General features: G+C 35.2%; 7 protein-coding genes and 1 non-coding gene across 11 annotated transcripts; 3 read left to right on the top strand and 5 right to left on the bottom strand.

Annotated features, from left to right (window-relative positions):
- Nucleotides 1–1095: 1095 nt before the first annotated feature.
- Nucleotides 1096–6414, bottom strand: LOC145728055 (uncharacterized). 2 transcript variants are annotated; one of them, XM_081977995.1, is made up of 4 exons: nt 6263–6414; nt 4023–4207; nt 3821–3965; nt 1096–2788 (listed from the first exon to the last, which is right to left on the bottom strand). In XM_081977995.1, the coding sequence occupies exons 1-4, from the start codon at nt 6291–6293 to the stop codon at nt 1275–1277; spliced, it is 1875 nt and encodes a 624-aa protein (XP_081834121.1). In that variant the 5' UTR covers nt 6294–6414; the 3' UTR covers nt 1096–1274. The 2 variants fall into 2 exon arrangements, with proteins under 2 accessions (XP_081834121.1, XP_081834122.1); XM_081977996.1 differs by having other exon boundaries at nt 1096–2785.
- A 2964-nt stretch (nt 6415–9378) lies between these two features.
- LOC145728066 (trypsin-1-like) lies at nt 9379–11422 on the top strand. Of its 2 annotated transcripts, none has more exons than XM_081978043.1 (5): nt 9379–9531; nt 9754–9952; nt 10179–10390; nt 10444–10560; nt 11149–11422. In XM_081978043.1, the coding sequence occupies exons 1-5, from the start codon at nt 9468–9470 to the stop codon at nt 11382–11384; spliced, it is 828 nt and encodes a 275-aa protein (XP_081834169.1). In that variant the 5' UTR covers nt 9379–9467; the 3' UTR covers nt 11385–11422. The 2 variants fall into 2 exon arrangements, with proteins under 2 accessions (XP_081834169.1, XP_081834168.1); XM_081978042.1 differs by lacking the exon at nt 11149–11422 and adding an exon at nt 10660–11001.
- A 577-nt stretch (nt 11423–11999) lies between these two features.
- LOC145728067 (trypsin beta-like) lies at nt 12000–13193 on the bottom strand. Its single transcript, XM_081978044.1, has 5 exons — nt 13032–13193; nt 12784–12982; nt 12512–12726; nt 12343–12459; nt 12000–12290 (listed from the first exon to the last, which is right to left on the bottom strand). Exons 1-5 carry the CDS (start codon nt 13084–13086, stop codon nt 12058–12060), a joined length of 819 nt encoding a protein of 272 aa, XP_081834170.1. The 5' UTR covers nt 13087–13193; the 3' UTR covers nt 12000–12057.
- A 2961-nt stretch (nt 13194–16154) lies between these two features.
- Nucleotides 16155–16826, top strand: LOC145728069 (mitochondrial transcription rescue factor 1). The gene has a single exon (XM_081978046.1). It carries the CDS (start codon nt 16220–16222, stop codon nt 16781–16783), a length of 564 nt encoding a protein of 187 aa, XP_081834172.1. The 5' UTR covers nt 16155–16219; the 3' UTR covers nt 16784–16826.
- On the bottom strand, nt 16827–18349 carry LOC145728068 (uncharacterized). Its single transcript, XM_081978045.1, has 5 exons — nt 18148–18349; nt 17637–17761; nt 17429–17575; nt 17183–17344; nt 16827–17129 (listed from the first exon to the last, which is right to left on the bottom strand). Exons 1-5 carry the CDS (start codon nt 18266–18268, stop codon nt 16959–16961), a joined length of 726 nt encoding a protein of 241 aa, XP_081834171.1. The 5' UTR covers nt 18269–18349; the 3' UTR covers nt 16827–16958.
- Nucleotides 17837–17955, bottom strand: LOC145728846 (5S ribosomal RNA). The gene has a single exon (XR_014178181.1). It is a non-coding gene; the product is annotated as a 5S ribosomal RNA (ribosomal RNA).
- Nucleotides 18350–18567: 218 nt separating the features above from the next.
- LOC145728063 (protein Cryzl2-like) lies at nt 18568–19897 on the top strand. The gene is made up of 4 exons (XM_081978008.1): nt 18568–19030; nt 19084–19287; nt 19336–19514; nt 19576–19897. Exons 1-4 carry the CDS (start codon nt 18644–18646, stop codon nt 19859–19861), a joined length of 1056 nt encoding a protein of 351 aa, XP_081834134.1. The 5' UTR covers nt 18568–18643; the 3' UTR covers nt 19862–19897.
- On the bottom strand, nt 19865–26868 carry LOC145728056 (pancreatic triacylglycerol lipase-like). 2 transcript variants are annotated; one of them, XM_081977997.1, is made up of 13 exons: nt 26679–26868; nt 25234–25532; nt 25025–25179; nt 24851–24961; nt 23018–23170; nt 21565–21702; nt 21320–21407; nt 21089–21224; nt 20932–21032; nt 20675–20875; nt 20440–20625; nt 20248–20389; nt 19865–20199 (listed from the first exon to the last, which is right to left on the bottom strand). In XM_081977997.1, the coding sequence occupies exons 2-13, from the start codon at nt 25370–25372 to the stop codon at nt 20064–20066; spliced, it is 1686 nt and encodes a 561-aa protein (XP_081834123.1). In that variant the 5' UTR covers nt 25373–25532; nt 26679–26868; the 3' UTR covers nt 19865–20063. The 2 variants fall into 2 exon arrangements, with proteins under 2 accessions (XP_081834123.1, XP_081834125.1); XM_081977999.1 differs by having other exon boundaries at nt 21089–21200.
- Between the last annotated feature and the right edge of the window lie 281 nt (nt 26869–27149).

The following is a 27149-nucleotide window of genomic DNA, read 5'->3' as shown; positions in this document are numbered from 1 at the left end:
GTTGGTTTTTAACTTCGTTTATCGCTACACTTGGTGGCTTGCTAAAGAGCGCATTCACCTGCTTGTAGGTAAATAAATTCAGGATAACTGGTGAATTCAACTAATTCTGCTGGCTTATTGTCACAACATAAAGTTAGCTAATATTAGCACAAATTTAATAAAACTTTTTTAAAAAATTCTTAATTAAAAACAAAAAGTTTACTTTCCTAGTCTATTAACCACTATTTAATTGTGACTTGTTGAGGATTATAGTAGTTAAGGTTTGAACGTAAAGAAGTTCCTTATCAACCAAAACTTAAAGAAAACTGCAAGCCTCTTCATCCGGTCTCAGTTTAGTTTTAACTTCAGATATTTAAAAGTTTTACAGAGAAAGCTAAGTATTTCGTTTTGGATGACCTAGACACTTAGATAAGGCACTATAAAGCTCTAATGAACCTGGAAAACCCTTTTTTCCTGGTAAACTAGTAGTTTTCAGACTATTTAAGTGAAAAACTTTGCAACTTCTATAAAGTATCCAATGGGCCTGTCCCACAATTTTTTTTATTTCATAACTTCAAAGACGGATTGAAAATATTATACCCGTATTTTTTTGTTTTCAAAAATATTAAGTCTAAATAGAAAAAAAATTATGATAAAAACTACATTATCATCTCATGTTTAAAACGCCCGCCGCCGGTGACGTACTACACTATCAACCAATCAGCGACAAGAAGTGAAACAGTTGGCGTGCAACAGCCAATAAAATCGCCAAGAATTACGTACGTCACATGGGCGCCAAAACAGATCTTTTAAATTTAAGGGACAAATTCAAACTAATGTAGGAACATTTACGACCATAATTTTTTCTTCAAGAATATGAAAAATTAGTTTTTTGATCCTATTCTTTCGATTCCAGTCATTAAAACAAAAATTTATGATATGTGGGATAGGCCCATTGTTGTTTTATTCTTACTCCTAGCAAGCAAAATAAGTATTGTATTTCTTTTTTTCCAGCCTTAAGAATTCTACTCTACCAATCTTTTAACGAAATTTGCCTAAAGTCCTGTATTACCAAAAACGAGTTTCCCTCTTATGCTCAGACACTAAACAAATAGACAATTTTTTAACACTTATATTACATTATTTAACAGTACTTTCTTCATACAAAAAAATAATATGTACAAACTTACAACTTGACCGCAACAAATCTCTTTAATTTCCTTTTTACACAGATAAAAATAAAACAGCTATAAATAACTTACTGCTAAACGTTTATTAACTCTCTTTTTCTTAATTTAATTTTTTCTGGCCTCCTTTTTGATTTCTGTGTCTATCTGGTAGTCGGGTTCCGGCCCTAAATTGTCATAATAGGCATAATCGTAGCTGACGTATTTTTCTTTTTTCGTACTAGCCGGTTTGCTTGGTTTTTGAGTGGTTGTGGTTTTTTGCGTTGTTTTTGGGTAGTTTTCTGTAGGTTTGGTTTGATGGTTGTACGATCTGGTCGGAATTTCGTGGGTTCTGTGAGTGGTTCTCTGGGTGGTGGTCGATTGTTGTTGTTGTTTTTGTTGGGTTCGCAGCAACTCATTCCGGCTGCTGGCAATGTTTTGGCTGTGGGCAGCCTTCAAAAACTCCTCCTCACCTCCGCCGTTGTAGTCATACTTGGGGTTGTAGGAGCCATCATCATATTGAGTTTCGTCAAATCTGTTTGATCTGCTTACAGGAGTTGTGGAGGTGATTTTTGGTACTGTAGGAGTGTACTGACTGTAGCTTGAAGTTTTTTGAGTGGTACTGCTTGGACTGTTGTAGTTTTGCTGACTAAAAGTGGGGTTTTGAGTGTTGTAAGTGTTAGTTTGTTGGGCAATTTGCGTGTAGGCTTGTTGTGTCCTAGGGGCTAATGTGGTAGGGAAACTGTTGAAAGTCTGCTGAGTATTTTGGGTCTTGGAGAAACTGAATGGTTTGGCGTTTGGAGAGAAAGTAGTGGGCTTGTAGTCCTGCTTTTTGTAGGTTGTTGGCTTCTTGTCAAACGCCGTGTTGTACTGTGGGTTTACGAATGGGGTGGTTGATTTGGAATATTGCGGGTTGTTTGATGGATAGTTTTCTGTTTGTTGTTTAGTGATTTTTGGTATGTCATAGCTGGTTTGACGAGGTTGTGGGTAGTTTTCTGTGGAACTTGTTGTGTAGTACTGTCCAGTATTTTTAGGACTTTGCCTGAAAGGAGCTGGAGTGCTGATGGTGTAAGTGGGGGTTGGTGAGTTGCTACTCTGGGTGTTGACTGGCCTTTGAAGTCTAGTTCTGGTTTGTTGTACTTGAATTGGAGGTGATTGAGTGGTAGTGGTTGTGGTAGTTGGGCGTGAAGTAGTTGGGTTGTAACTGCTTCCGGCAAAGTTATTCACAAATCCTGTGGGCCTTTGGTTAGGCCTTCTAGTTTGACTCGTTTGCTGTGGTTCTTGAGTTTTAGGGTAGTTAGGTTCCGGTTTTCTTTGTGGTTTCCTAGCAGTTTTTCTTCTTTGTTCATAGTCTCTGTTTTGGTTCACATTAACATTATCATCATAGTCTTCATCATTCTCTTTGCCGTTGTTCCTGTTGTTGAAAAAGTTGGAAGAACTGGATGTCTTGAAAATGTCTTTCTCCTGATTAGATTGTTGGTTGTTCAAATTCCTTCTGGGCTGGGGCTTTTGGTAATCTTTCTGCTGATTAACCACTTGGGTTTGAGGTTCTCGGTTGATTCTAGCATCTCCAGTTTCAGCTCTTTGCAAAGCGAAAGTTTCTTCATCCTCCCCGTATTTGTGAGCCTTGGACTCGAAACCTGCTAACAATTAATTAACGTTAGTTATACAATAATGTATAAAATAGGATTTAAGAAATACGTGGTATAATATATTGACGAAACTAGTCCAATAAAAAAAAACAATCTAATCTCGGTGAACTTATCTCATATTGTTGCGGATAAAATTGAAAATGCTCGTCTCGTAAAACATAATAATATGCAGAAGAACAATGAATTCAAGTATGTGTAATGAAACTGGGTTTTTGCGTAATTTAGACAGGAAAATATGGTTTCTTAACGGATTGTTTTATTTTTTGAAACAATCAGATTCGCATAAACGTATTCAGATTTTAGACGTTTGCATATCGTTTATAGTTTAGTTGATGCTAAGGTTTTCGTCATTGTAACGTATGTAAGGTTGGTATGTTTACCCAGCTTATTTTTTAGCAAACAGTTTTATAGTTATTTTCCGAATCTTGACATATTTTTTTTTTGCAAAATATTGTATTGAGAATTTAGACTTTTATGGGCCTTTGATTTATGGCATCATGACTTTCTGGACAATTCGTACATATTAATCTAATAAGGATGTTCGTTTATTGCCACCATGACCATATATGGAAATCGCAAAAGAGTGATGAGCAATCATTGTTGATGTTTTAGTCACGATATGACAGAACAAGGTTGAAGACCCACGATTTGCTCCTTATCCCTCACAAAAATACGATTTTGGTTCCTTAAAAAGTGCACAAAATTATTACTGACATAATCAATTAAAGTCTTAACAGGAAACGAGTCGTGCATAATGTCGGTAGGCCGTGGATGGTATGGTGAGATATGGTTGATGATGAACCGTGTAATGCGAGATCGTTATACGCGCGGTTATAGCAATGAAAAAGTGAAAGTTGTAGGATGCTAAAGGTCGTATTTGTATCCAACGTTCTTGCGAAAAATTACCAGATAACTGTCGGGTAACCTAACCGGCTGAAATGTTAATGAGACGCGGTCACATAATCCAGCTATTACAAGTGCGTTAATTTTAATCATAATTCAGTGAAGGTAAAGATAGCTTACCTGACCCCACTCTGTATAAATCAAAGTTGTCACTGGAATAGTACAGGGTGGACGGATCACAATCTACGTCTTCCCAGTCAGCGCAAATTTGGTGATCCTGATCGAAAGCAGTTCCGTTAGGACAGAGAAAACGGAAGTCTTGAACCTAAATTTTAAAAACAGTTAATAGAAAAAAATCTATTTTTTTTTTATTGAATCATACTCCGACTCCAGCAACTTTAACACAAACGTGAAACATTTGACATTCTGTATCCGGATCAGCATAATAACCTCCCAAAATTTTTTGTCTGCAACTAAATCCTGTACTTGGCATATTCTCCAAGCTGTAAGTGGGGAAAGGCCGATGGTTGAGGAATACCGCCTCGCAAGACCATCCTGCCCAAATTCCTGAAATCAATTTGTTAACCATTAACACCTGTCTGCAATTACTTTCCAATTTCTTAGAATATGCAAATATTGATGTAACAGAGTGCCATTGTTCTCAAAACCAAAAAGCGGAAAATTTGACAAAATTACGCTCGATTACGAGATAATCGCGATCCTGCAATTTTCAAAGTGATAATTGCTCCTCTGACTAAACCGGCGCTCAGTGAAGAGCGTCCATTTAATCTGAAGAAACAAACACATAAACAGAGGGGCATAAATTACCGGCTACGACAAGGCCGTTCTTTGTTACTTCTGTAATTACACCTCTATTCAATTTGCTTCAGTTTCACGAAAAATCATAAACAGTTTTACACTCGGTTAAGCACTTATATACCTAATTAACTAAGGGTCGTGCAGACAGAGCCTTAGGCCTACATTAAATCAACTAATCGTGCAGGAATCTGCAGATGGACCGTGATGTAACAACGTATAGTGACACCAATACAACATTTACGTTAAACTAAGATTATGCAATTGAGAAATCATCTTTTATTATGCGATGATGCTCTTCGGAATGCGATAACATCTGTAAAATGAATCACGAATTTTTTAATAAAATAGGAAGAATTTGCATAATAATTTGACATTATTGATGAATTGATGCAGTGAAGAGTATTGTGAGTGCTTTTACAAGTTTTAAAGTTGTTTATTTTAAAATCTTCTAGCTAATTAATGCACTATTGATATTGCTTCTATTTTGCTGACATTACCAAAAAATAACATTAGAAACCACGTTTTCCTGATATGTTGTCAAATTTTTGATACTTAATTACCAAAATTGCAACGTTGGATAATATAAGTAAACGTAAAAGTGAGTTCTAGATTCCAGAATAGTGCTACACTTATTCTTCATTGAATTTTTTAGTTCGGTCTTTTCTATGCAGAACCTGGTTTTTGAAATCAATCAGTTAATCTTCTATCAACATTTCTGGGCAATCAGCCAGATCAATTATTTCATCATATTCTTCTTTCTGACGCTGATAAAACGTAATTCTTTTTTAAAATATGTTTAGCATTTCAAATATGTTAGTTTTCTATCATTTCTAGGCAATTAACCAACTCAATTATATCAACACAACTTCTGTTTGACGATGATAAAATTTATATCTCCTTAATTTTACTTTTTTTGTGCATTTAAGCAGTTCTAGCAAAACTTAGAAACTTCTAAAAATGTTTTCAAATGTTTTAAACGATCTAAACATGTTGGAAAAGTTCTACAAATGTTCTAAACAGTTCAAAAATGTTCTTAGTTACTAAAAATGATTAGATACCTCAAAAATTATTTTGAAATGTTTAAAGCTGTCTAGCAGCGTATTCTAAAAATATTTTCATGTCCAAAATTGTTTAACAATGTTTAGAATGTTCTAAACTGTCCACAAGTGCCTTCAAAGTTTAATAAATGGTTAGAATGTTCTACAATAAAAAAAATGTTTGAAGAAATTATAACTTTGTAGTATAAAGATTGCTTTAAAATAGTTAGCACATACAGTCTCTCAGTTTTTGCCACTCAATGAACAATTTAGGGCACTTACAACATCTACAATTAAATGATCAATTTAATACAAATGGTAGCACTATTTACATTTTATTGATCAGTTTAGGATAGTTAATTAAACATTTTACAGCCTATTACATCCAACTACAGGTTTTTTTAGAACTGTTTTAATCGATCATCAATAAGACAGTTTGGACTTAATTAAATTTAAAGGTGTTGTCAAACATGTTTTAGCCTGGTGATCAATTTAGGACACTTGATTAAGAATTCTGTAATTGGTTAAAAAAGTAAGAATATTTACAGTATTTTCCTGTAATTGTTTACCTCATTCAAGTTCGACCATGAACCAGACTAATTTAACCCGAAACAATAAGCTTCTCACTCAAAAATCAAATTAAACCAACCACCATTGTTTCCCCACAATTTAATTGTCTAATTAGTTTTTCATTTTCAACATCCCTTACATAAGGTTAATAGCGCTCACCCTTAACGGCACAACAAAACCACCCACTAGTACTCACCCAAAATTATGAACACACTAACACACTGCATTGTGACTAGTCATTGACTGGTGAAGAACGAAGACTAATACAAAAGAAGATGCATCTGGTGAAGACCTAGTGAAAGGATATACGGCATCGTGTCCTCAACGGCTCGAGTAGGGGGTCACAAGGATGTTCTTCTGCTTCAGTCACGACCAATGCTAAAAAGGATACAGTTTTTTTTTGTTGTATTATGGTGTTTTAATTAGTTTAGGAGTTTTGTTTCACACTTTGCGTATCCTGTATATGTTTGTTGGATACAAAAGTAGCATTTTATTTGGTAATAGCAGTTTTGAAAATTTGTCCCTGTTTCAGACCCTTTACATAACAAATACATTAGAGAAACACTTTACTTAATGATTTTGTTTCTTATTTTGTGTTGGTTAATAAATACTGTTTTGACAATTCTCTGAATAAAATATTGTGGGATAATTGCTCATTGCTAACACTTTCAAAAGGTCAACATTATGATCTGACATCTTAGGTATCTTCTTCAGTTCTTTACTGGATAAGTTGCAACAACCTTGAAAAAATTATTAACAAATCCACTTTACCAAGAAAAACCTGACTGGTTTTGCGATTTATTTCTCTTCTAACATGGTACCATCCACCCACACGACGTAATAATAAGGAACTCGCACAGAAGTCCAATAATTATTTATCTTACCGTTACAATGGTAAAAGTTGTTTACCAAATACGCAATCTATTAGTGGGTTGAATGGTACATTAACAATAAACACACCTCAAGAATAGTTTATCTCGGTAGGCATTCAATTTTTTTAAAAATAATTTGTCAATAAATCACTGGTGTTAAAAATTAGACTTTTTTGACCTTTTTTAAGACCTTTGTATTATAAGTTCTTATGTTTTGTTATGTCTGTTAGTTATATTAGATTGTTTTTTACAAAATCTAATTTTCTTCTTCTCTATAAGCTCATTCTCTAAGAGACTACTACTACTTGTATTTTGTTTTGGTAGTGGTAAAACCCCTACACTTTATTGCAAATTTCTATTACACCGATCTTGATCGATTCAACACGAAATGGTGTTTCCTCTTTGAAACACCAACTTTCGCCTATCCAATAGGTCACCGGGACGTCTGCAAAACGACGACGTAACCGACGAATAATAAAAGTGTAATCGTGAGAGTAAAACGGTTACCTACTTCCATTTCCTAAGTCATCTGTATTAGCTGACTTTGTTTTGTGTTCATAGCGTTTCACGTTTCGCATCATGCAAATTATTTAAGGGTTATTAGATTTATGTAACTGTCTAGTTAGACGGTTTGGGAGGCCTCCCACGCTTTACCTCAACTCATTCCGAAAGGTTAGGAGTGTTATTATCCGGCAATTACGTGAAAAAAACTGATCCTTATCCTCCCAGCGTGATCCGCATTCTACAGCAAATCTAAAGCGATTAAATTGATCCCCTTCATAAACAAAAGGAAGAAGGATGTGTTGTTTTCAACAATAAAAGTTCAGATCCGGACTGAAGATTGCTTTTTTGGTATTACAATTTTTTTAAGCAACTTTTAAAGAAGACCCCTGGCATTTGCGTTACATACCATAATTTAAAAGAAGAAAAGGTCACGTGACTGTACGGAAAGTCAGTCCCTGTGGTATCATCTTCAATCCTACTTACAGTCATGATCGACCTTCCTTTTGCTGGGGCACTTTCACTAGGTGGCTCCAAACAGAGAACGCCTTGGGGGTCGTCACTCGAGATTCCTGGGTAATTTTAGCATTGAAAATAGTTAATTATGTTTTGCAACAAGCAAAAAATCTGAAAGTTTTATTTCTGTATTAACACCTTAAGTACCGCAATTATAACATTTAATACTTTTATTTTTTTATTTATAGTGTATCTAAACGATCTAAACTATCAAGTAGTTCATCCAAAATATTCTTTAACTGAATATGCTGACGACACAAACTTACTGGTGGGGGATCAGATATGGGTGAACTGAATGCAAATGCAGATGAGCTATTCTCGTTAGCAAGTTCTTGGTTTGAAATAAATAAATTACTTTTAAACAAATCTAAAACCAGCAGTATGCTGTTTAGAACTAAATTAAATAGAATCACTAAGCCTGAGTCTATTGTTGTTTGTGACAGTCAGTTTGAGATATCTGACAAAACCAAGTTTCTGGGAATTTATATTGATGAATTTTTAGACTGGTCTCATCATATTGAATATCTTAATAATAAACTTAATAAAGTTTGCTACTGTATTCGTGTAGTCTCTAAATATCTGGATGACGCAGCCAAGAGAACACTCTACTTTGCGAATTTCGAAGGAGCAATGAAATATGGTATTATTTTTTGGGGAATAAACTTTAAAGCTCAAAACATTTTCGTTACTCAAAAGCGAATATTAAGAATAATTTATAATATGTCACCATTACAATCTTGCCGAGGAGTATTTAAGTTTAAAAGACTGCTTACTGTTTACGCTTTATACATATATGAAATAGTTATGTTCGTTTTTAAAAACCAAGCTGAATTTGTATCAAATGTCAATCACAATTATCCTACTCGCACAAGTGACATTCCTTATCCGAAACATAGGCTAGCATTGTTTGAAAAAGGTGTATATTATATGGGCATCAAATGTTATAATAAATTAAATGATATTAAGAAAATTACTGTAGAAAAAATGTTTAAAAGAAAATTAAAAACGTTTCTTATAGATCTCGAACCATATAGTCTTCAGGATTATTTTAGTTAGGCACATAAGATTGGGGTAGTTCTTTTTTGTGTGGGTAATGTTTTTGTGACGTCATTTCATTTTATTTTTGTTTTATACATCTTTGTGTAACTCAATGTAATTATGAAATAAAGCATACTAAGTACTAAAATACACGTCGACTAGCGTCACTTACAGTTTGGGCATGACTTTGGAAACCTTCTGGAGCAAAACAAAAAAATAGAAAATTTTGACAAAAACCAGCTTAAGGAAGTACAAAACCTTCATGTCATTTTACTGAAATCAAACATAAATTCTGTTCAAATAAAACTCCCTTTTATCGAAGATAATTTCGTATTAACTGGATCAGTATGTAGAATTACTAAATCTGCTTTTTATTGGTCAATATCTTGATTATTGGTGTATAAAATTTTATTTTGGAGATTCAGATAATTTAGTATTGTCACAGACAAATATTTAATTGCACCTATAGTAAAGATGTTCCTACTAAAGTGTTGTGTGATACTAACTTTAGTTTCTAAAATTTTTGGGGGTGGATATGGTAAGAAATTACGACTATACAGGGTGTCCAGTAAGCACATGGTCAAAAAAATACTCAAAGGTCACATTGTTTAGATCAAAAAGTGAGGGTTTGACGTAATTGTTATTAGAAAAAACAAATCAATAATAGTGGTCTCTACATAATAAGGGTTGTGTTTGATGAATTACTGGACACCCTGTATAGCACAGATTTAAATTTTTAACAATAACTGTTCTTTTTAAGTGGAGATTATCCCCAAAGATGCCCTTTACAGCGCAAATACACAAGTGCCACAACTAGATGGGCGCATTGTAGGCGGTTCCAACGCCAACATCACCGACCACCCTTATCAAGTGTCATTTCAAAGTTGGCACAGTCATAGTTGTGGTGGTTCCCTAATAACGCCCTTTTGGGTTCTGACTGCTGCCCATTGCGTCAATGCGTAAGTGTGGGTGATTTCAATTCAAGTGAAGCAATACGACTAAGGATCATCATAAACAATTACGACATTCTCCAATGACAAATTAATTGTAGTTTAATACTTACGGAATTATTTGATGAGTGTAATTGCATTTTAAAGCAATTATTATCAGATTGTATTACTATTACAAACATACAGTTATAAAATGATTTCATAGAATTTAAGATCATAGTTGTAATTCCCTTAGTGGTCCTCATCGCTATACTTTCCGTTTGGGTTCTTCGATCTGGAGCGAAGGAGGTACCTTAACCATAGCCACCAAGCTAGTTCGTCACCCTAACTACAACAGCGCCACCATCGATTATGACGTGGCCGTGGTAAGATTGGCTGACTATCAGAGTGAAAGTGACACCATCCAGTACGCCCAACTGCCACCAGAAGGATGGACACCACAACCAGGTATTTTTGTGGTAAATTTTACTATACTGTTACTCATTTCTGTTTTAACATAGGAGATACTGCTGTAGTAACTGGATGGGGCACTCCCTATTATGGTGGATCAATAATGAGCGATCTGCAGGAAGTCAAAGTGCCTATCGTCAGTAACGAATCTTGCCAGCAATATTACAGTAAGTGAACCAGATTCTTCACCAAACAATTCATCATCATTTCCGGCACACACCACATCTCTTTCCATCAATTTCTTCTCACCAACCGTGTTCTTCCAGATGAAGAATTAAACGAAACCGACATGTCTATTACTGATCGAATGTTGTGTGCCGGATACCTCGATGGTTCCGCGGATGTCTGCAATGGCGATTCCGGTGGTCCTTTAGTCGTCGACGGTTATCTTGTTGGTATAGTTTCATGGTCCAAATCGGGAGGCTGTGCCACCCCTGGATATCCGGCTGTATACGCCAGTGTTCCGAATTTATTGGCCTGGATCAAAGCAGAAACAGGATTGGTTTAGAGCTTTCAGTATCTAATGATTAGGCATATTTTGTAATACGTATAATCCAGTTTCGAATTGTAGGAATGTATTGTTTATAGGGATTAAAAGATTATGTTAGTTTGGCTAGTATTTGAAGTAACCAAAATGCTAACAAAAAAGTAGTTTGGGATTGATAAACGACCAATCACAAACACATGAGGATCAAAATATTTTCTACCAAATCATTAATATTGACCACCAAAGAGCACCTTTCTTTAATTTTCAGACATTTTTGCCATCTTATACGGAATGTACGTTACTGACCGAATGATATGCGCAGGATTTGTAAATGGAGGTTATGACGCTTGTAACGGAGACTCTGGAGGTCCTTTAGTGGTAGACGGATATGTGGTAGGAATCGTTTCCTGGGGTTTTGGTTGCGCTTTTGCTAACTATCCTGGAGTGTACGCTAGTGTCCCCAACTTGTTACCGTGGATCAAAGAACAAACTGGATTGCAATAGATCTTAGTACCAAAATATAAAAAATGGGTTTTAATTAACTGTGCCGATAATTTTATAATTGGTAAAGTGAACGTGATTTTAAACTTTATGGGAAGACATAACTAACGAACTAGTTCTAATCAAAAGTAAATAACATTTCCTGCGGCCTTGCCAATAACAAAGTTTCGACATCACTTTTAATATGGCGTTTTAAGCGTTCACATGGTTTACTTTTGCTGAACGTTATGAAGAAACTGTAAAGATGCTTTAATTGACTAAATAATTCCTTCTTCTAAATGTTACCCGAACTGACCTCGCGTAACCTTTTCAGTACTAATTTGGAAACCTTTGGTTAGAATTATTCACCATAATTACTGCATAAACACCAGCCACTAATTAACATTACAAGTAGCGCAATCGGAAGAGAATCGGAGAATTTTTATTCACATTACCATTCATTGATCTCGCTAATAAATTAATTTGCGATAATAAAATTCCATCAGCCAACGTTCCTAATTGAATAATGTTCGCATACCATCCGAAGACTTTTACTTTTTGAGAGAGAGATGAAGTAATAATACCTTGTTTGCTACGCAATCTAGGACATCAGCAGCTTTATCACAGCAGCCTAATTAATTTAATTATTTTTAGGAATTGGTTGGTGCTTTATTATTTTACATAAAGAATACAATCATTACAGTCCAGTTTGTTCTTTGATCCATGGCAGCAAATTAGGAACGCTTGCGTACACTCCAGGGTAATTGGCGAAGGCACAACCATTTCCCCAGGACACAACGCCCACTACGTATCCTGACGTAATCAAAGGACCACCAGAATCCCCTTGACAAGCGTCGTAACCTCCAGCCACAAACCCAGCGCACATCATTCTATCAGTAATGTTCATATTGTATGGAGCCAACCACTCCCCTATAAATTGACTGTTATTTAGAGTGTGTAAGGCTAAAGTAAGTTTACTCACTGTAGTATTCTTGGCAAGATTCATTACTCACAATGGGTACTTGAACTTCCTGTAGCTCAGCCATTAAAGAACCGCCTGAAAATGGGGTTCCCCAGCCAGTCACAGTTGCAGTTGCCCCTAAAATTTAGCAATATTTTGCCTGAACTGGGAATAACAGACTGAAATATACCTGGAGCTGGGTACCATCCGTCAGGAGGTAATGTGGCATAGTTGATAACTTCGGTAATATCTTGAGCTGGAGCAATTTTAACCACTGCCACGTCATAATCTATGGTGGCGCTGTTGTAGAGAGGATGACGGATAACTTGGGTGGCCGAAACCAAAATGCCACCTTCCGCCCATAAACTGCTACCCAATCGGAATGTGTATCGATGTGGTCCTACACTATTAACGAGTGAAATCATTCATAAATGATTTGGTGGCAATTTTCTGGTACCAAACCTGGCCAAACAATGGGCAGCTGTTAGGATCCATTCGGGTGAAATCAATGAACCACCGCAACTGTGACTGTGCCAATTTTGCAACGATGTCTGATGAGGATGTTCAGATATATTAACTGGATAACCGCCTACAATGCGGCCGTCTAACTGAGGCACCAAAGCATTTTGAATAAAAATCTCCGGCCTATCCAAAGTTCGAACTAAAAATTGCCGGAAACAGATTGGTAATTCAAATTGTCACAAACTCACCTTCATCACAAAATCCACTGGATACAAACCCTAAAAGTAAAAGTTGAACCCACATTTCTGTGAGTAGGAAAACTCAATATGTGATCTGGATGAATTTTGGAAGAGCAATAATAATGAAACAATTAACTATTGAAAAGATAATCTATCAACCTCCGGATTACAATCGGTCATTCAATAAATTACATTTTAAGATCAATCATCCATGTCTTCCTACAATTAAAGATAGGTGTGGTGTGAAGATCCTATACTAATACTTCAATAAATAGCAATAAATTAATAAATATTAGTTCAATAGATACTTTAATACTAACTAAACGGCTGGATAATCTTAGTGAAGACTTAAGTTTTATGAAGCTGTTTCTATCGTAAAGTAATTTAATTCGGTTATCAAGCGTTATCTGCATACACAATTCCTGATCTTTGTTAAAGCAACTGTTTTTGAGAAGGTTTACTCATTATCAACAACAATTCACCATACACCATTACATAATACCCATAAAATCTAAATAGAATCTTTTGTTGAAAAAGTCCCACCATTTCTCCACTTTCTACTAACAAATAACGATCAGATGATGATGCTACAAATTGGGTTTTGCTGATGATGCCGTTATGTCAGAAGATAATTTATTACATAAGTCACGTAATGAACAATAATAATTGTGACCGCAAACATACATATGAAGACTATACCAAAACATTCTTAGTAGTCCTTAACCTTTTCAACAAACATGAGAATGCATTTATATTGGGAATATTTAACACTTTTGATTACAACATAGTTAAATTTACACCTGTCAAGTTTTAAGTGCAGGGTCAAAGTTATTAACCAAAAACACATCAGTTTTGATTTATCCCAGTAATTACATTCTTACTTATAAACGTTCTTTTTAATGATAATTATAGTAGTAAAACATGTAATTAATTATATTTAAAAAAAACGTTAATTATTATAACGAATTTTCGTGTAACCCTGTCAATGTTTGGTTTGTGATGTTACCCCAAAAACAAAAAAAAGATGAAGAGAAAATTGCATGTTCAATCGTGTCAATGCAACGTGTGTTTCACCTGACCTGTCGCAACATACTTGCATAAGACGATCAACGTTGAATTTTTCCTAGCTATTTACGGCAAATTGGAATCTAAATGCATCAGATGGTAAACGTTATATTATGGTGGAAAATCTAGGTTGATGCTGATATATTATTTTGGTGTGTGCAACGTGCCATTTGGTTAATTTGCTTATTCATCGGTAAAGGATGGTCACAATACACTCTGTTGGGGATAAGAATTAAAAGGTACAATAGAACAAGAACAAAATTACAAAAAAAAAACTATAAATAAATTCTTGCCGAAGTTCTCACGTTTTATTTTCATTGACCTTTCAGTGTGTATCAGAACGATTCTCGAGGATGTTCATAACAAGTAATGTATTCTTCTGAACTTTTACCTTATAGTTACAACTGCAACGTTGCGGCAATAAAAGTCGCCCATTTTAATTTTCCTTATTTGATATTTATTCAAATTCACGACTGCCAATAAACTATCGGTTTGTGTATGTTAATAATGTCAGAGATTATAATTATCTAGTCAACAGCGTTATTCCCTCCAGTGTCATATACTATTAGAGAATTTTTATATACATTCGTGTTTTTAAAATAAAATAGAAATTGCGTTACAAGCCGTGAGAAAATTCCATATTACCCGACATTTACACAAAATTAATTAATTTTTGATGCAATTTTGATTAATAACCTTCAGAGAGTAATAATTAGTGAACCGTCCTTGCCTGATTTAGGTTTGATTTTCTAAGAGTCTTTAATAAAACTATGAAAAAAATGCAATTAATTGAACGTTTGACATCCTGTATTACAAAACTCATGCATATTGAGTACCTACTCTGTGTTGACATTCATTTATTAAAAGCTAATTTCTGTGTCTAAAATCCTTGTACATGAATTAGATAAATGATAATGGCATTTGATAGAGCAGGATGCAATTAAGTACATCTGAAACTTTTTCAATTACACGAATCGAGTTTAAAGTGTTTTTTTGCGCTTATTTTACTTAATATAAATTTCTTTAGTATAAATATGCTCTTTAATGTGCATTGAAATCCTTCTGGAACAAAATAAAAAATTGCACTTTTTTACAAAAATAAAAATAAATATAAAAATAAATCCTATTTTAAGCAGGATACAAATAACTTAAACACCTGGTATAATAGTGTATAATGAAATATAATAACGGAATAAATTAAATTATTAGCAAATGCGGATTACAAGAAAATATCTTTTATCTACTCCTAGCATGGTAATCATTCATTACATAGCTCATTTTGAGTTACGTAATGAGCGATTTTACCGCACTAGTGCGATAATAATCGATTTTATCGCACTAGTGCGATAAAACAACTTTAAATGAAAATTTCTGCTGTAATTGTTTATTGAATTTAAACATAACTTTGATACATTTATTCATATTTCTCCTTTGACTTGGCAGGCAACAAGCCAGATACCACGTTTGCGGCAGCTTCTTCAATATCTGACGGAAGTTCTTCAGACATGTTCATAACAAAATGCACTTTTAAAAATTTGTGACTGACACTGTTAAATTGTCGCTTAAGTGATATGTGGAAACAAATGGCCACCATAGCAACAACACCAAAACAGTACAGCGTAGATGACAAGATTTAAGGGTAACAAATAACTACCCGTAGCAAGCATATACGAGACGTTCCTAAATAGTTCACATTGCACAAAATATGAATTTTTTTCTTACTTTACGCTGCTTCTGATGGTCGTAGATAAAATGTTGTACATCACCCGTGGGGTATGGCAAATTAACGTACTCGTGTGATCACCACAACTCGGTCTACGACCTCGTCGTGGCAACACTCCCACTCGTGACTATAAAAATGCTCATACCCCACTAGTAATGTAAATAACTATTACGGTGCTTACTGTTTACATTACATGGCTTTTCCATCTTTTCTAGACAGCTCAATGGTAGGTAATCATTCAATTAAGACAGACATACCGCTGCACCTTATCACGTGATTTGTAATGTTACGGTGGTTATACCATCACGTGAGCAAAGGAGAAGACATTACTGAGATTTCATTGATGTGAGAATATTGAGGTTAAGTCTTTTTGTTTTGATTTTAAACCTACAATTTAAATTTTTTAAAAATGTTGAAAAACATTATAAAATTGACTAACACAAGCCTCAAACAGCACTCAAAATTTACATGTGCGTGCAGGAGCTCACTGATTACCGCTAACCCTCAATGCGCTGTGCTAGAACCGTTTCACTCCTCCTCATTAGTGTTGGGTAATCCTCAATTACAATCCCTTCGTCATAAAAGTAAAACCCCCAAGAAAAAGCAAGAAAGCGACAGCGAAGAAAGTGACGATATCACCGAAGAGTACTCGAATAGGGTTTCCAAAGTGTTGACTGTTAACGTGACTTCGCCGCGAGTGGATGCTATACTAAAAAGTGCCCTCGGAATTGCTCGCAATAAAATAGAAACGATGTTTTACGAGAACAAAGTGCGGCTCAATGGCGAAAAGTTGTCAAAAAAGAGCGTTTCAGTACAGGAAAATGACGAAATTGACCTTTTCAAAGGGCCTGACCCAAAGAATTCCAATTTTATTATTGTGTCCCGGTTAGAAGTTATTTCCATAAAACCTGAAGAAGAATCAATTGCTATTAAAATACGAAGGTATAAGTCACTTACCATAGAAGCATATTAAAGTAAATGTTTATAAAAATGTAAATAAATTCATATTCACAATACCTTTTTCATCTATTTTATTAAACCAAAATACACAATAATTTTCTTAGCAATGAAAGGGGTGAATAAATAAGCAAAAGTATCTTTAAGGCAGACATTGCAAAAAAAATAAATCTAAAGAAAACAACAAGGAACTATTGGTGCTTAGACTGATGAAAACTACGTCTATATTTTTGCAACAAGTTAGATGCAGCTGTGGGACTGGCGGTCTTTAAATTGCCTAAAATTGGGGGCTTATGCACTGGAACTGATGAGTAAACTCTCCCTTGTCCACTATTGAAGGAATTTACTCCTGCTGAAGAATTCTATAATGCACACAATTATTTTTTGTTTACAATCATTCAAATCGAAAACTTACAGATGATTGTCTGGAACCTGATAAGATTCTCTGGGCCGAGCCAGGAACACTACCTGGAGTAAGTCTGATTGAAGATATCCCAGACAAAGTACGATCATTTGGTAGTAAATTGATTTTCATGGGGGTACTTGCAATAAAAGGGGGCACATTAAAGCCCAAAGACTGCAAATTGATTTATATTTAAGTAAAAAAAATCCTTTTTGCATCAAAGTCTCCAACAAAAACAAAACTACCAAAAATAGCAACCTTTAATTTATGCCGCATGAACTGATTCTCTACTTCTAATTTTTTGTTGGCATTGTAGAAATTCAGGCACTCTCTTTTGGCAAAATTATATTTCTTTGCCATATTTTGCACCAGTAAGTTTCGGTGCATCATTTGAAAATTAAAAACCTAAAAAATTAATTTTTTCCTCAAAACTGAAGGTAATATTGATGACAAAAGAGGTGTTCACCTTAACACACTGACCCACTACAGATTCCGCTGGCACGAAAAACATTTGCATATTGGAGTCCATTTCTTTTGTTATTTCTATGAACCCCAGTGCTTTTTTACAAATTGGACATTGGTTAGGTTGTCCTAAAAGTGTATTTATTAATATTTAATTCTTTATAAATAAAAAAATGAGTGAACAATTTTTTTAAATGAAAAAAAAGGCAACTACACGTGGTGTTCCCAGGCGGTCACCCATCCAAGTACTAACCACGCCCTACGCTGCTTGACTGCGGTGATCGGACGGGAACCGGTATATCCAGCGTGGTATGGCAGTTGCCTGTTATTAAAGTCAAAAACAAGGTACAAAAGCCTATTTCGTCGCGTTAACAATAAAATTACTAGAATTTTGTACAAATTTTGACTGGTACGCAAGAAGAAGAATATGAAATAACAATATGTTAATTAAACAAGTCTCTATCGAACCCAAATAATAGAACTGTAACAAAACTATTTGTTAAAATACCACTTACCAGAACCCTGAATACATTTTGCGCAAAAAATATGGCCGCACTCCCACAAATAGTTCTTAATATCTGAATCTGACCCTATATTATACTGTGCAGTACACTTATTACAGTAAATAGGATTCATAATTTTTGAAAATACTTGAAAATTAATTCAAATTTTAAGTTGGAACGCCTTTGCATTTACAGTTGTCAAACTGACGTCCAACATTTGTCAGTCGGTTTACATAACTTTTACTATCCATCTCTCTTTTTATTACGCGAACGATAGCCACACTAAACAAAGATAAGACCCGTTCCCAGTCGTAGTTTCTTCGCAATAAAATTACTTCAACCACGTGACCTACTACTGAAAGTCCGCTATCAGTATCTCGTGACTATTTAACCTTTTCACATCCAGATATCCGAAAAGGAATTTGGAGGTTAGGTCGCAAATAAAATTTTAAATTATTTAACTCAATTATTAATAAAAATTACTCTGAATTATTTTAAAACTACCGGTATGAACAAAACTCTCGTCCGAACCTTAGCCACTTTATACAAAAAAGAACTCCAAAATTCTTCAATTCGCATCGGACAAAGATATGCCAGCACTTTTAAAGCCGCCGTAATTGCGGAATATGGAAAACCTCTAGAAATACAGGACTGCAAGCCAATAAAATTGAAATCCAACCAAGTTAGAGTTCAAGTGAGCTACTGCAGTGTAAATTCCGTGGACAATCACAAGTTTAAGCATGGTGGTGGGGAGTTGCCTTTTATACCAGGATATGAACTGTCTGGAGAAGTTTTGGAAGTTGGTAATGATGTTAGGGGTGATAAAATCACTGTCGGTGAAAAAGTGGTTGGTTTGAGCCTTGAGAATTTTGGTGGTTTAGCTGAACAATCTGTTGTAAGTTTTCTGTCTTTTTCATGTTTAACTATTTCATTAGGGGCTACTTACAGTTGGATGTTGATGATGTATTTAGAATACCGGCTGAAGTAAGTACTAAAGATGCTGCAGTCATTGCATATGGTCATACTATGGCTTTGTATACATTTTCCAAGCTCTCACCTGTTAAGGAGGGTGAGAAAGTTGTGATTACTGCTGGACCTGCTGGTTTAGGGATGGCAGCTGTGGATGTTGCTGCTAACATATATAAAGCACAGGTATAAACACTGCATTATGTATGAACAATTTTACAATTTAGCTTTTAGGTTATTGGAGTAGTAGAAACAGAAGAACTGGGTGAATTGGTGAGGGAAAGAGGTGCTTTTACCACAGTTCATTTTAATCCTAAGCTGGTAAAAGAAATTTTGAAACAAACTGACAATAAAGGTGTAAAAGTGGTGTATGATGCTGCTGGGGAACCAATGATGCAAATTATTGGAGGATGGTAGGTTTACTTTAGGTTGGTGTGACTTTCTAGAAGTAACTACAGAATATATTTTTTTTAGTGTGGCAGTGGGTGGTAAAACCTTCTATGCTTCACCATTCTTTCATAAAACCATACCAGCACCTATTCCTCACACTTTTTCTTCTATAGTAAGTTTAAAATCACTTAGGTCTCAAAATAAACATCTATATCAAACGTTAGTAAATGATACCTTAGAATTAGCAAATGAGAGCTTAATTGGCGCTCATATTAGTAAAGAATTTACTTTAGATAAAATCAATGATGCTTTGCAGTTTATTGAAGACAGAAAGTGTACTGGGAAAATATTGATTAAAGTTGAAGACTAAAAATTATGTAATTAAAAAGTTTTTATTCATACAGAATAGTCCTTATTTATCACAAAATTCAGCTATGTACACAAAACAGGCCTAAGTTACAGGTACAACAAATAATACAATGTACAAATGAAAATTAAACTAAACAACTATAAAGCTTCCTAATTACTATATTTACAATTTTTTTACACTGTAGTTGAAGTTACAATTAAAATCAACTTCTACTACTTTTATCTGAAGCTGTAGAACTGCATGCTTCTAGAAAAATCCCTCTTCCATTGTTGGAAATGTCGGCGTAGTCTTTTTTGCCTTTTGAGCACAGTTTATTTGAGTATTTAGCGTCACGTTTTCTGGATAAAAATAGTTAATATTTGTTTTACGAAAAATTGATATCTCACCCTCTGCCAGGTAATTCAAGCTGATCCACATTAACGCTCTTAACGTAAAGATGATCGTTGCACCAAAACAAACAAAGCGTTTTCGGTTCAAGCACGTTCATATCATAGATCCAGTTTAGCTCCACTTTTCTTATATTCCCCGCTGAAATAGTTAAACTTTAAATTGTTCTTGTCTCATACAGAAAAACCTACCCAAATCAACCGGATTTGCCACCACTGTGGTATAAGTAGTACCGTGAGCCAATTTGGTTTCGGCTGGAGTTAAATCAGCTCTTATTACTCCATTAGGGCTGTACAAGGATGCTTTAACTCTGCCTTGTACCCAGTCTTCGGCGTAAGCTGGTTTTGCCAAATCAACGCTTACACGATAAACTTGTTCTAACAAAATGATTAATAGAGTAAATATACAGGGTACAGTATCACTTACGACAGAAAGGATAATCCCGACCGGTTGTCAAAAAGTACTTGTTTCCTACAGCTTCCTGCAATTTGGCTTGAGGTTGCACCTCGTTTTCTAAAAAACCTAGAGATGTGTCTGCTTTATAACCCATTATGGCACAGGACATTCCACTTTTGCATCCGAAACATTTGCCCGACATGAACTGCTTGAAACTGGAACATTGTCGACCTAAAACATTTTTTTTTTAAAGTGTTATTACACATATTTAGGTATAATTGTTTTACCTATGTAAGGACATTGAGTATTGATACTGTCAATGAAGAGTTTGATTGCCCTGACATGATTACAGGCCACTAGGACTCTGGAAGCTTCTTCCAATCCGTCTCTAATTAAAAATAATACATCAGGAATCAGTGAATAGAGAGTATTGATTACACTTACCTGATCAGGGTTAGTGGCACTAAAGGTGTCTGAGTAATATCGCAGCCTGGTTGTTCTTTACCATCGTTGGGGTAAAAATCCAAATGTCCGCAAGGTTGCGACATACCGTACCCTGCAAAAAACGGGGTATGCATACCTATTAAAAGGTACCAATTAATAAACGGTGCAATTTGAACGGTGTGCATAATTCTTCTCTTTGAAGTGATTGAAAATTATCATCAAATCAAGTACCTAGGAAAATTATGCCCTTTCCGTCTGTGTGGATGACGTCAACGAGTTCAGCATCCGAAGGGTCTAGGCGTACATGAGCTGGCATTCCCTAAATAATAGCATAGATTAGTAATGGCATTCATAGCAAGCAGAAAATGTTTATAAAGCTGCTTAAGATAGATAATCTAGTAGTGTAAAAAGCTGTTTTTTGTACAATTTTGAACTTAATAGCAAAATCTCTGCCTTTTTTACTAAATTCTATTCACCTGGAAATAAGGTTCAGCAGGATCTAGGCCGGTTATTCGTCCCAATCCTTGGACTAAAGTCCCCGCGTAACCAGCTGTGTGGGCTCCTAGTGAGTGTCCAATAATGTGGACGTTCTTAGGGTCCATTTCATAGTTATTCTGCAAAATGAAAAATGTAAATAAGATGAAACCTAACTGTATCAGTTTTCAAGTTTTTAGCCTCTGACAACTTCTGTTCTCCTGCTAAGAAATATGGATAAAACTTCTCAGTCATTCGCATTCCACATTCACTGCGGCGTTTTCTATGTGGAAAATAGGCGCGCTTAAACGACGACGCTATTCCGGGGTGCAGGTACGGCAGCAGTTGTGTCGTTTAAGCGCAAATTTGAGCACGAAATTATCAGGAGCGCATAAATCCTATATGGTTTATCTTTACTGAAGGGATCACTATGCACGCCAGTTCGTTTAGTTTAAATATCGTTAAATTATACCTTATGAGGTTCTGTGCTCCTGATGAAAGTGGTGGCATTGGATCAACTAGCGACAAACTAAACTTACAAGCACGGACCGACCGACCCGATATGTGCGGTTAAGTACCGGTTAAACGGTGAATTTAACAGAAACCCATTAGGGAACCAGAAAGATGACCGGAATTTATTCTGTTTGATTTGTTAAATTTAGTTTGCACAGGGCTCCTTTGCTTTTTTAGGTTTATTCAAACTTGCAACTAAAAACCATTACTGTTAGAGGTTAGAGTGAGTTAACTACTCCCACATCACTAAAAGTCGTCTTGAATTATTAAGAATGACTGGTAAACCCAGTGGTGTAGGTAAAATCTGTTGTACATCAAATATACAAACAAACGCCACTGCACCGGTTAAAGAAACAAACCACAAAAAACTGTAAGAATAGTGGGTTAGGGGGATATGAAAATAATTCATAAACAGCGACCGATCCTGGCGTATTTTCCTTTAAAAACAATTCGCGTATCTTCAAAATTTACACCAGGATCGCATAAAACGAAAGAATAATCATCAGCACTTGAAACAATTTAAAGGAGTTGTTAATAAATCACGAAATTGTAAAAACCTTTTAAACTTGAATGCAGTAGCGTTTCGTAAAGTTTTTAGAAGTTAAAGGGCGACAAATCCTAGATTTAGAACTCATATGTGTATGATTTAGGATATGAGGATGATTTAGGATTTGAATTAGTTTAGTAATGTTGAAATGGAACGAAATTTAAATTTTAACAGGATTTCTCTCATCTTGTACTTGAACTGTATCCTTTGAGATGTCTATACGATTTTCTGCTTTCCTGGTCGTAAGGACGGACTTAGCTCCCTAGGTTGTGCACGGGACTGCGGAACTTTGAAGGCTAATTAATAGTTTGCTTCTGTGATATTGTCAAGCGAATTAGATGACAGTTTCAGTTAGGGTCTAACGTGTAACTTGAGGTTGTGACAAAAGCACTTACCACTAAATAATTAATAAGGTAGGCTACTTCTAGTCCAACCAATCTGGTATTGGCAGTTGCTTGAGTATACAAAGGTAAACTGCCTCCAGCCCAGTCCACGACAATCACATTGACGTCCTCAGCTTTCAATAGTTCATCTCTCATATCTTTCACCTGTAAACAAAGTGAAACCCAAAATCACACACTGCATTTGTCTCTGAGGGTGAATGCCAGAATTGCCAACTATAGTTTGAAATCTTATTTAATTTAAAATGTTAAATCTAAACAATATTGCCGACAAAAGATTTGAAAACATTATAACATCCAAAAACTGCGCAAAATACATCAACTTTTGTTCTAGTATACGTTGTCTTTAAAACAGGTCGTTAAAATCGAACACCGCCTCATTTGAAGGTTCAGAGTCCAGATACTCATCAAAGTTTAGGATTTCTCGTAGTTGTTCGTGTGCGGCCCGCAAATCCACCAAACGATAAAAACTGTCATTTTCATCATCAATGAGCAGGTAATCCACTAATTCTGTCTCGATTGCACTGGCACTGATTTGGCGCCTGCAAGGTTTGGGTGGCCCCACGTCCATTTTTGTACCGTCCCGTAAGGCGTGTAAGTACAGGCAGGTGTTACCAAAGGGGCACTTTCCACGTCCTTTTCTAAAATACCTACAGTCTATCGTTTGCATCCAGGATTTTTCTTTGCCAATAAACTCGTTTTTTTCATCCCGGTTTTCAAACCAAACCTTGCTACGATAAACAAAGTCGGACCATGTCCGACATTCTGGACATCCTTTAGACACCGTACAGTCAAAGTCTTTACTGCGTCGCCAACGTCTGATGCAGGCGAAGCAGAAACAGTGGTTACAGTTAGGGAGGATTCCAAACATTTGCGATTTTTTGTCCTTTTTGTGCAAGACCAGTTCCAGACAAATTCCGCACGTTTTTGTCAAAGAATAAGACACCAATTCCTTGGAAGTCGTTTGGTTAGTTTCCTTAGGATTTTGGCAATTCGGATGGATGTTTCTGCAACGGCTACCAAACCTGCACCACCCTTTCTGGTAAAACTTGCAAATTTGGGTGGTTTGACGTTTTTTTACGTTGATACTTGAAAATGAATTCATTTTACGATATTTTTTGGAATGAGTTTCAGGTGATTGACGAGAAATGTCAGTCAAATTGATCATCGCGTTTGTATATCAAACAGAGCAAATTTTTCCATGAAATTCGAATTTACGGTTAAGACTGTTTCGCCCACATCAACCGTATAGGAAAGTAGTTCTTTTCTTTCACTCTAGCGATTGTTCGAGTTTTAAAAATTAAGTAAGTTCTTAAGGCAATTTTAAATTAATGTTTTATTGTTTCTCGCTAAGGGTACATGTCTCAATTAGAAAGGATTCACTTTTACATATTTACGAATAGCAGGCTAGGGAATTAGGTAAAAGTGTGAATAATTGACAATTCCACACGTGCAGTATTGGTACAAGCTAATATTTTCTAAAATTTCATACCAGTCTATGCAAAAGTATGCATTAATTACAGTGGTTTACAAGAGAATAATCAAAGGGGTTTTTAAGAAGATCTTAAAAACTTAAAGAATTGATGTAAATGGGAAGAAGACAAGCACTTTAGTGTCAAGAAACGATCAATAACACTCAATAGTTAGCTTTTTCTAAAACCGATAATATCCACTTATTGCATCGTAGAAAAGAATTTATGAAAATGTTCTCTCTTGAGAAATATTCTACCAAAACGCTACTTAACTTAAAGTTCGACCAATTTAGGTCAATTATGTTTATATACGAATACTTTTTCAATATGAATGTGTGAAATATCACCCACTTACCCAGTTGGAAAGAGGAGTGTCTATAAAGCCATGAATAATGAATTTTACTTTCTTCTCGATATCCAGATTGGACTTTTCGATGGAGTCGTTTCTGGCTTTTACTAATTGACCCTAAAAAATACATTATAAAAATATACAAAACAAAGATAATAACTTTAATCATATGCAACTCACCTCAGCAGGGTTCAGTCGAGTGTACAGTATAAATCTAGTATTTATCACAGACCTAGGTAAAGGAAACATGTTGAATGGACGATGGATCAGGTGATACCAACTCCTGGTAATGTTAAGACAACCCAATTCATCGTAGCATCTTGTTTCATTCTCAACTAAACGATAAAAATTAGCATTATCGTTTAAACTGTTTTAAAAAAAAAACTTACATGGCAGCCAGGGTAGGTTCAAATTGACTTCGATACCGATTTTGTCCGATCTGGACCAGTTCACATCAAGAATTCCGGCAAATGTGAGTTCAGTCGCCAAGTAAACCACACAGATAAGTTTCACATACAACAGGACCATTATCCGCGTTTCGTTTCAAAAAAATGGTTCTACCAAACATAAGATTGCAATTCACACTATTCCGGTTATAATAATCACAATATTATCGAATCACTACACCACAGTCTAGAACAGTCCCCACACTGACAATGTTTATTTGTTGCAATGTCCAGTGAAGCACCTGTAATTAAAAACCATGTGATTAGAATTTTTTATTCAGGTTCTATAAATAATAGTCTGAACATCACTATAGTGCTACAAGCACAGCACAGTTGGTCATTTGTTTGTAGTGATTGACTTAATAAAAATATAAGAGTGGTGTAGAGCCAAAATGTATAACAATGGAGACCAATTGGTATGCAAAACATTTATTATTGAAAGATTGCAACTCGATTTGGTCGGAATATTAACTGGTGAAATTAAAACTGGTGATTAAGTATGGTGTGCGTGTGTTTTGGATTGCGTTAATACTATACGTGCCTCACCAGTAGGACCGATCCTTGACACTAGCAACTTCAATGTTAACTAAGGGAATGCAATTAATAAGTAAGACTATATAGATATTCTTACTTTCATCTCTAAACCAGGACATATTTTATCAAAGTATTAATTATCAAAGAATTATTTGAAGAATTTCTAGAAATCGTAACAAATTGGGTTTTCCTGTACACACCAATTATTTAGTTTTTTTTAGGTAGGAGTAAAATTAAATGATTAGAAGGCACATTTTGAGGTTTTTTTATAGTAAATGGATTTACCACCTTTGCAGGTAGAAAAAACAAACAAAATTTCCAGTATTTTTGTGTTAAAATCACAGTTTTTAATAACACTTACATGCAATTGATGTAAACTGCTAGTTTATAAATTAAAATACTCCACCAACCTTGACATTACTTACAGACTTACATGACTCTGTTTATTTTATGTAAAAAACACGATAAACGAAGTTTAAATAAAATAATCACAACCAACAGGATCAAATATTGAGTTACTTTTTACTCTTTGGGAGAGATGTTGAGTTTAAGAGAGTTGAGGGACATTTGTCGTTTTATTCTTGCAAGTGGATATGCTTTTTATAATAATTTAGATTCAAGGATACTTTGCGGTTTTTATGGTCAGAACGTTATATTCTCTCCGAAAATTCAGTCATGGTGGACTGTTACAATTGGCTTGTTAAATAATTAATAGTTGTACACCTTGATTGAAGAGAATTGTTGTTTTGGATTGTAAGGGCAAAGAATTATCGAAAATCCGATTTTTTTCCATATTAGAATAGTCAAATTCTTAGTTCATAAAACACATAGTAAACAACAACGAAACTACTTACTTATTTAGGCCCATAAACTACTGATAATAAAAACAGTCACTTAATAGTGATCACAAAACACTATAACAACTCCTTTGATCAGTGATGAACCGCAAATTGTCCGAGATCAGTATAAATGACCCAGTAAACTCTAATAGCGAAACGAGTAGGTACCTTCTGTTGCCCGTACACCATTGGTACTACAACCCATCTACTACTCGGTACCGGTTCTAAGAGACGACGGGGATTGCGAACGGGCAATGGTACCACTTTTGTTTTGGTTGTTTGTTAATCGGTGTCAAAATTAATTTGCGTTGTTGTTGATGATTTTTTTTTTGCTGAAGGACGGACAATCTCACCTAGTCAGTTTGATTTCCTTTATCGTGACTGATAATAATTTGAAAGATTGTTAATTTAGACCCATCAAAGTCTCTAAAAAAATAAAATTATGAACGGTTCAAACGGTAACTTTAAGTTTTTTGTGACTTTTAA

This window comes from Ips typographus, linkage group LG4, assembly GCF_016097725.1.
Source record: "Ips typographus isolate SLU linkage group LG4, UJ_Ityp_2.0, whole genome shotgun sequence".
In the NCBI taxonomy this organism is placed as follows: Eukaryota; Metazoa; Arthropoda; class Insecta; order Coleoptera; family Curculionidae; genus Ips; species Ips typographus.
This window is presented reverse-complemented; position numbering and strand designations above follow the sequence as displayed.

Bases quoted from the DNA above. Each gene is read 5' to 3' on its own strand.
- LOC145728055 (XM_081977995.1), bottom strand. From the start codon at position 6,293: ATGCAGTGTGTTAGTGTGTTCATAATTTTGG. The intron at 3,966-4,022 runs GTATGATTCAAT...TTTAAAATTTAG, and splicing joins TTAAAGTTGCTGGAGTCGGA to GTTCAAGACTTCCGTTTTCT. The intron at 2,789-3,820 runs GTAAGCTATCTT...ATTAATTGTTAG, and splicing joins TTTATACAGAGTGGGGTCAG to CAGGTTTCGAGTCCAAGGCT.
- LOC145728066 (XM_081978042.1), top strand. From the start codon at position 9,468: ATGTTCCTACTAAAGTGTTGTGTGATACTAACTTTAGTTTCTAAAATT. The intron at 9,532-9,753 runs GTAAGAAATTAC...GTTCTTTTTAAG, and splicing joins AATTTTTGGGGGTGGATATG to TGGAGATTATCCCCAAAGAT. The intron at 10,391-10,443 runs GTATTTTTGTGG...GTTTTAACATAG, and splicing joins AGGATGGACACCACAACCAG to GAGATACTGCTGTAGTAACT.
- LOC145728056 (XM_081977997.1), bottom strand. From the start codon at position 25,372: ATGGTCCTGTTGTATGTGAAACTTATCTGTGTGGTTTACTTGGCGACT. The intron at 20,876-20,931 runs GTAAAACAATTA...AAAATGTTTTAG, and splicing joins TACTCAATGTCCTTACATAG to GTCGACAATGTTCCAGTTTC. The intron at 20,200-20,247 runs GTGAGATATCAA...ATTTTTATCCAG, and splicing joins CTTGAATTACCTGGCAGAGG to AAAACGTGACGCTAAATACT.
- LOC145728067 (XM_081978044.1), bottom strand. From the start codon at position 13,086: ATGTGGGTTCAACTTTTACTTTTAGGGTTTGTATCCAGTGGATTTTGT. The intron at 12,460-12,511 runs GTATATTTCAGT...GCTAAATTTTAG, and splicing joins CGGATGGTACCCAGCTCCAG to GGGCAACTGCAACTGTGACT. The intron at 12,291-12,342 runs GTGAGTAAACTT...GTCAATTTATAG, and splicing joins ATCTTGCCAAGAATACTACA to GGGAGTGGTTGGCTCCATAC.
- LOC145728068 (XM_081978045.1), bottom strand. From the start codon at position 18,268: ATGAATCCTATTTACTGTAATAAGTGTACTGCACAGTATAATATAGGG. The intron at 17,762-18,147 runs GTAAGTGGTATT...ATACACTTTTAG, and splicing joins AAAATGTATTCAGGGTTCTG to GACAACCTAACCAATGTCCA. The intron at 17,130-17,182 runs GTAAGTTTTCGA...TGTGCATTATAG, and splicing joins CAGGTTCCAGACAATCATCT to AATTCTTCAGCAGGAGTAAA.
- LOC145728069 (XM_081978046.1), top strand. From the start codon at position 16,220: ATGTTGAAAAACATTATAAAATTGACTAACACAAGCCTCAAACAGCAC.
- LOC145728063 (XM_081978008.1), top strand. From the start codon at position 18,644: ATGAACAAAACTCTCGTCCGAACCTTAGCCACTTTATACAAAAAAGAA. The intron at 19,288-19,335 runs GTATAAACACTG...TTTAGCTTTTAG, and splicing joins CTAACATATATAAAGCACAG to GTTATTGGAGTAGTAGAAAC. The intron at 19,515-19,575 runs GTAGGTTTACTT...TATTTTTTTTAG, and splicing joins ATGCAAATTATTGGAGGATG to TGTGGCAGTGGGTGGTAAAA.